General features: G+C 38.9%; 1 protein-coding gene across 1 annotated transcript in view; it reads right to left on the bottom strand.

Annotated features, from left to right (window-relative positions):
* Window positions 1–2,722: 2,722 nt before the first annotated feature.
* The window catches only part of LOC115380200 (polycystic kidney disease protein 1-like 2), a 44,558-nt gene continuing 39,292 nt past the window's right edge, over window positions 2,723–7,988 (bottom strand). The window contains 6 exon segments of the mRNA XM_030081290.1: window positions 2,723–3,276; window positions 3,791–3,922; window positions 4,146–4,247; window positions 4,570–4,780; window positions 6,114–6,274; window positions 6,712–6,839. Coding sequence (XP_029937150.1) covers window positions 3,097–3,276; window positions 3,791–3,922; window positions 4,146–4,247; window positions 4,570–4,780; window positions 6,114–6,274; window positions 6,712–6,839 — 914 coding nt within the window. The 3' untranslated portion in view covers window positions 2,723–3,096.

Genomic DNA, 7,988 nt, shown 5'->3' with positions numbered 1-7,988 from the left:
GTAGAAAAGTTGGAAACCTAGTGTTCAGAGCAGTGTGGAGCCTGAGCCTTTTACATTACAATACATTACATTATTTTAAATTTTGGTCACGTATAACATGACTATCCAACACTAACATTATTTATATGACAGAAAATAAGGAAACAATTAATAGCCCTCCTTTTCAGCAAGAAGCTCTGATTACTGAAATTGTGCGAGAAACAGAGTAACACCAACATGGCATTACAGGAAGAGGAGGCTGACTCAGGTACCCAGGTAAGTGCATTTTATTTTTGGAAAGACTGAACCACACTAAATATTTCACATTCTTCTGTGACTGAGAAACACACAACAGACTGAAGAAATGGCCCTCCGAGTTTTGTCTTATTGTCTGGCTCGGCCTCAGACAAGAGATGTGAGCGGTAGGTGAAGAGGTGGCTGTAAGAAGAGGCTCTATAATAATTACAAGTCATCTCTATAATTTTGGTACTGGCTACACTCCACTGACCAACAATGATTGCAGGCTCAGGTGGCACCATGATGCTGTGTGTAGTAAGAATAGTCGGCCAAGGTGCTGTCTGTAGCCATTTGAAGTAGTAATATCTATCTGAAGTAGTAATATCTGGGTTGGCAACAAAAATTTCAGGCCTGTCAGTTCCATTTTGAGATGTAAAGAGCTGGAAAATCTGAATCACACAGTCGGTTACAGTCGGCAAGTAGAGTAGCTTTGTCATGTCAGTCTAACTTCACCCACGTCTCAATGATTGCACTTGTATTGGAAACTAAATACCTACTAAAGCCTACTTAATTTTTCTAAATTTTTCCCATGCCTTTGCTGGATACTGCAATTGAAATTCTGTACAATCTAAAAAGGTGTTATTTAAGCACAGTTGACTTATTTGTTTTAAATACTTAAATGTTCAACAGATTTTAACAAAGGAGTATATATTTCATAGTCATGTATTTCAGTTTTATTTTAAGTGTAGCCAAAATACACTTTGGAGTATTTGATGAAAGCATAAAATTAATATGCAGTGCATTGGAAACAAGCATACATTTTTGTAAATGTATGTTTATAAATTATTATTATTATTATTATTAGTGATATTGTTATTGTTTTTGTTATTATTATTATTATTATTATTATTATTATTATTTTCACATGGTTAGTACAAGACCATGATTCTCCACAATGAAGCAATCTAAAGTGACAAAGAAGCAAGAAATGTACAGACTTTAGCATTATATTCCCTATCTGTGTGCTGGGTTGTGCTCTCTGTATCCTGGCGTATGCATGCTGCTGCGGGAAAACCCTACAAAACAGAACTTGTGTTACACCTGTAAAACCATTATTCCTATTTGTTCAGGACACAAGTGTTCCTGACTCAATTTGATTAGTCACTCCAGCCATTTTAGCATATATTATTTGTAGTATGTTTTTTTTTTTATTATTATTATTTTTATTTTTTAACAAATGCCTATTTGGTAACAGCAGAACAAGCTGAGGACACCGGACACAGAAATCTAATGTAGGACAAGGCATCCATGTTTAGGTTCTCAAGAGTTTGCTCTCTCATGGTTATTTTACCTGTCTCTCTATCTTTTAGAGACACACACACACACACACACACACACAAACTTCTTGCCCCATTGTGGTTTTTCGCTGGACGAGTGTGGTTATGTAAAATAAAAAAAAAATACAAAATGACGCTTCCCATCAGCCAGCAGCCATGGGCACAAAACAGAAAAGAGTGATTGTGGACAAAGCAGAGCATTGTTACACATCACTGTGACTGTCAGCTATATATAAATTTTAGGTGCTTATAGTAGCTGACACATCAGATACTTACAGTACAGCTGACACCCTGAGTTTTTTTTAACCGTATCTACAGCCTGCAATAACACACCTCACATATAGATTTGGAATGTGCACACTCTTTAAATTTTCAGGTAAAATATGCTGCAATTTTATTCCATTTGGTCAATTGGTCAAATAATATTTTCAGCTTCTTCTTAACGACATTGTGGCCCACTGTGTTCCCATGTGACAAATAGCTCATTTGCCATTCAAATTGATTATTACAGTTAGTTTTCTGTCAGCAAAAATCAGTTTCAGCATCAATGAACCTCATTACTTACTCAGTATAGGATATTAATGTAGAAAGCAGATAGAATAATTCAATTTACATTCACAAAAGAGATGTAATATTACTTATTTATGTAACTGCACAGGCCTGAGCAGAGCTGGCATTTCATGCATATGAATACAAGCTGTAGTTGTAAATGTCTACCCAACCATCTTGTAAGTGTAAAAGGGCAAATACATACATAAAATAAAATAAACTAGTTACCATGTTGACATTACAGGATATGCAGTGCATTTCAGAGTACATACCAGTTGATATTAAGATTCACGACAAAATCAACATTGTTTTCCACATTTGTCATATTAAATCAATCATAAAAAAAAAAAACCCTCATTTTTCAATTGCAACTTTAGCTATGAGAAGTATGTGGAAGCAAGCCCTGAAATGAGTGGCTGGCTGTCTGGAATTATTTTAAGTGCCAAAAGCCATGCTGTAGATATGCCCTATTATGAATGGATCGGTTAAGTGCAAGTACATCTGCCAGTGAATTATTAACTTTTTCCAGCAACAGATCAGAATGAAGACTGTTGTGCTGAATAGGAATCAGAATGACAGGTAGTTTGGTTTCCATGTGGACAGAGTTTGTGCGTAATCAATCAAATCTGAGCCATTACTACACCGAAGCCGTGAAGCCATAGTAACAGTAGTAATGTGTATGTCTCTCCAGTAAAAGCTCGTCCTTCCACGCAAACAATTTGTGTTTTGATTCTGTAATCAATGATTATCTATCATAACATATTCATAAAGCATCACATTGTGTTCTGACCTCCCAGCGAGGGGCAAGCAAAAACACAACATCCCAACAGGAGCAATTATCAATGCCAGAGTAATTTTAACATTAGTTAGAGCAAATTTACATTTAGAAAAGTGGATATCCAGGACATTTAAATTCTCTCTTTCTCTTTCATATTGAATAAAGCAGAAGAAAATGAAACAATTCCTCTGTATGAATTTGCTGAGTTGTCAGATGTCAGAAAGTGTTTGGATCAGTCAAGGAGTTGTTTAGGATCCCTCTGCCATTATTGCGGGCTGAGTCAGGGCTCCCATTCACCTCAGGGCTGGAGCTGTTTGTTGCCTCTTTATAGGTGATTCCAAAAAGACTGCAGAGCTTTGTCAACATCATGTCTACAATCTCCTCTTCATCTGAGGGCTGCGTGAGAGAGGGGACAAAGACCAAGAGCGTTTTCTGCTTCAGTGTTACGGCACATACAGAGTGCAGAGTGAAAGGACACATTGGAGCGTGTAGCACAATGGGCTTTTGTGTAAACTGCTTTGAGCAGATAGCGTGAAGATGTAGGAGTCATTAAATGATACATCTTTATGAGCTATTAGGATAAAAAAAAATAAGCTCAGCATTGTCTCTGATGTCTTGTCTTCGAGGCGGTATGGAAGGTAGACATGCCTTGAAAATGAAACTAGAACTGTAAATCACTTTCTCAATTGGATTAAAGGAATCAACAAAAAGTCAGTTCATACATGTTTTAGTAGTATAACTGAAAAAATTGAACAGTATTGCCAAGCAGTTTGCACCATCTTTTTATAATATGAATATAACGACCAATAACCAATCAAACCAGTACAGAGAAATTAAGAGATCTTTAATACTGGAATAACAATATATGATTAGTAAAGTAATTTGTGAATTAAAATAAATAAACAAATACCTTGTGATGTATTTGCTCATGGCTTAATGCTACTAGGATGACGGAGATGAGGAGATTCAGCACCACAAAGGTCATGAACACAACACAGGAACCGATGAGCAGCGCACTAACAAACAGGTTGTAGTTCAGGACCTGACAAACAGGGAGTCACGGAAATCACTAACAGCTGAAGCTAGTTTTGAGCACATCAAACAAAAACAAAAACAAAAAAACAAAAAATCTGTAACTGGAAAAACATATTAACCAGTTAGACCTGTGGAAATAATTCTATCAGTAATCTAAAAGCAAGTCTGTCTCATAAATGCTAACTCTACACTACAGAGAATTACCCACTCGGGTAAGAGTCTCAACTGACCTCCTCGTAGTTGAAGATGCCAAGCTGCAAGCTGATCATGGTGAGGAGAGCGTCCATTAGAGTCGTGTATGAGGATAATGTTCCCCCATACAGCAGGTTACTCTAGGAAGAGAATACATTAGCATAGGAACAACTTTAAATTGTTAATTTTGGCTTTCATTTCCATTAATATATAATCTTGGAGATTCTGGGAATCTTGTTATTATTTTATATCATTCATCCAAATACCTGTGGCCTAATTTGATGGTTAGAGATTGTGTATATTTTAAGTGAAAAGACAAGTTACTTCCTGCACATAATGCATAATAACCCCCTATACGCACAGGTAAAGACAACCTAAGCTGAAGTTGTAGATGAAAACACAAAAGAAACTTTTGACTTTCTCAGGTAAGAAAACAATTTTGTACAACAGGAGGATCCTCACAGTAATGGAATAAGCCAGAAACATGATCAGCATGATCATCAGGAAGCCCGATATTTCAGTCCAGGCCCGCTGCAGTGTAGCTGTGATCAAATTCACCTTGGAGTTCAGTCTGAACAGATGCCACAGTTTCACTGTGGCAAGAAGCACCAGGAAGGCGATCACATACCGCAGTACTGAGTCTGCTGTGGCTGTCTCGTGGAAACTGGCAAATCTACACAAACAGCAAAAATGTGAGCCAGAAAAAATAGGAGAAAATGGAGAATCAATAATGGACGGTATAAAATGCAACTCTAATTGAAATGTCAGACACAAGAAACATACATACAAACAACAACATTAGACAGGCAAACATTCATCCACCATACAGGCCTGCTGAACTTCTATGCTTTAGAAGCATTGGTTTGATTCTTGCTCTCTGTTTTGTCTGGACTGCACAGTGGAGCCAGCCTGACAAACATGCCTGTCTCCGAGTGAGCGAGTGATCAAATGATTGGTTGGCTGACAAAGGATGCCACACCAATTGGCTGTTCTCTTTCAACATGAATCAGCGCTCTATAGCTCATTCCACATTTATCAAAGACACAGCAGAAAGAGAGGGAGAGGGAAAGAGAGAGAGGAAGAGAGAGGGAGAGAGAGTGTAACTGGCACAGCCAAGCTCCGGCGCGTCTGCAAATTTATAATTTCTGGTACTTCCACAGCAATAGCAAAACTAAATGGCTGCTTCACAGGAACAGTATTAGTGTTTAGAGATTCCCCGATATTTTTTTTTTCTTTTTACATGGATAGATTATCAACTATGACACAGCTTTCACAAGTCTCTCTTTTCCATTTCCTGGACAGAATCCGCATTGTTCTTCCAAAATCCAACCTTATGCATGAAAATGAATCTTTTTTTACCCACTGTAAGACACTCTGACAACAGTGTGCACATGTGTCTGTGTGTGTGTGCGCGTGTGTTTGTGTATTATCATGCAGGGGTGTGTGTGTGTGTGCATGCACGTACATGTACTCTGAATGTCTACCCAGAGATTTTGAAGAACATCTGATTGTTCAAAATGTTCAAAAGCATTTAAACTACTTACCATTAAAAAAAACATTTAATATAATGCTTTTCAACCCTGCAAACGTCTGTGGACGCACACGCTGCCATACCTTGCTTACATCTGACAAATCTGCTTCATCTGGAGTCAAATGAATTGGTAAAGGCATGATGACTGCTTATCTGATAATACTATGACATAAAATACAATTTGTCATTCATTCAGGAATTTTTTTTTGTCACAATGATGTAGAGGTTGCAGAAACTCGTGTATCAAATATCATACACATACAGGGCTAGATAAAGATGTTTGGCAAACAAGTAAACATCAGAACAAGGAAATAGGCAAAACACCATAGCACCACTTTTTAAATGCAGTCGCAATGCAGCCATATACTAGGTTTTGACCCTGTCGTGTTTCAAGTCATACCTAAAAGGAAAGCATTGGGTATAATTTGTAACTTTTCTTAATTTTCCACCAAACACATATAACAGGGATTCTCACTGGTCTTTGTGGTTGTGGTAGTAGTTCACATTACGGTCCCCAAGCAGGGTCCGTGTGATGAAGACGGCCAGGGCGATCCAGCTGATTAGGATGATAGCGAGCTCAAGAAGGTTCCACATGCTCCTGAAGTAAGCCCACCTCTGCTGCTTCATCAGTTTTCCCTGGCAAGAGTATGAAATAAGCAAAGCTGGCTTAGTTGATGAGGGGAGCCAGTTTGTTGGCATTATCCAAAAGTCTAACATCCCATACATTTGTCATCATACATTTGCAGTCATCAATCTTCCTTTTTGGTTCTTGGTGACAATTTTGTATTTGCTTGTTTACTACATAGGCTATATAATTTCAGCCATTTATGAGTCCTGTCTAGATGTCATACTGTAGAACCAACTTTTCCTTAAATTCTCGGTAAGATCATCTTAGATCAGATGTGACCATCCCTTGGATCGGTGATATAAAAATCCCAAAATCAATCAAGGAGCATATTTCATCCAAAACCAGGGCTCCAGGGCAAATGTTTACTAATGACTAACAGAGTCCAGTCCTTCAACAAACCCCTCTAATGAACAATTTGTTGGAGTGAAGCAGAAAACATAGTCACCTGAAGGAACATGTAATAGAGGATGAACAGGTAGTATATGATCTCGGCAGCCAGAACAAAGATGTGAAAACCACCGGGGAATTGGTAAAGACGAACACTTTGTTGCTCACTGCGGAACTGAAATGCCCCTTTATAATCCAGATGAACAATTGTATTAAAACAAAAATAGCTACCATCATGACAGAAGGAAAATAAGTATCTAGTGCCTACCAAGTGCCTGAGATAACAGTCATAATAAATATTATAAACAGAAGCAATACAACAGGAGGGATAAAAAATTATTAAAGGGAAATCTAACAATAGGAAGTAGTTCATAGCGGCTATTAAGTGTAGGGCTTAGATATTGTCATAATATTTCTTTACATAATCCTAAATACACTATATTACCAAAAGTATTCGCTCACCCATTCAAATGATCAGAATCAGGTGTCCTAATCACTTGGCCTGGCCACAGGTGTATAAAATCAAGCACTCAGGCATGCAGACTGTGAAACAAGACATTTGTGAAAGAATGGGCCGCTCTCAGGAGCTCAGTGAATTCCAGCGTGGAACTGTCATAGGATGCCACCTGTGCAACAAATCCAGTCGTGAAATTTCCTCGCTCCTAAATATTCCACAGTCAACTGTCAGCTCTATTATAACAAAATGGAAGCGTTTGGGAACAACAGCAACTCAGCCACGAAGTGGTAGGCCACGTAAAGTGACGGAGAGGGGTCAGCGGATGCTGAAGCGCATAGTGCAAAGAGGTCGCCGACTTTCTGCACAGTCAATTGCTACAGAGCTACAAACTTCATGTGACCTTCAGATTAGCCCAAGTATAGTACGCAGAGAGCTTCATGGAATGGGTTTCCATGGCCGAGCAGCTGCAGCCAAGCCACACATCACCAAGTGCAATGCAAAGCATCTGATGCAATGGTGTAAAGCACGCCGCCACTGGCCTCTAGAGCAGTGGAGACGCGTTCTCTGGAGTGATGAATCACGCTTTTCCATCTGGCAATCTGATGGACGAGTCTGGGTTTGGAGGTTGCCAGGAGAACGGTACATTTCAGACTGCATTGTGCCGACTGTGAAATTTGGTGGAGGAGGAATTATGGTGTGGGGTTGTTTTTCAGGAGCTGGGCTTGGCCCCTTAGTTCCAGTGAAAGGAACTTTGAATGCTTCAGGATACCAAAACATTTTGGACAATTCCATGCTCCCAACCTTGTGGGAACAGTTTGGAGCGGGCCCCTTCCTCTTCCAACATGACTGTGCACCAGTGCACAAAGCAAGGTCTATAA

The sequence above is a fragment of the Myripristis murdjan genome, chromosome 21 (genome assembly GCF_902150065.1).
Source record: "Myripristis murdjan chromosome 21, fMyrMur1.1, whole genome shotgun sequence".
In the NCBI taxonomy this organism is placed as follows: Eukaryota; Metazoa; Chordata; class Actinopteri; order Holocentriformes; family Holocentridae; genus Myripristis; species Myripristis murdjan.
The sequence above is the reverse complement of the archived record's forward strand: the minus strand, read 5'-3'. Positions and strand labels throughout refer to the sequence as shown.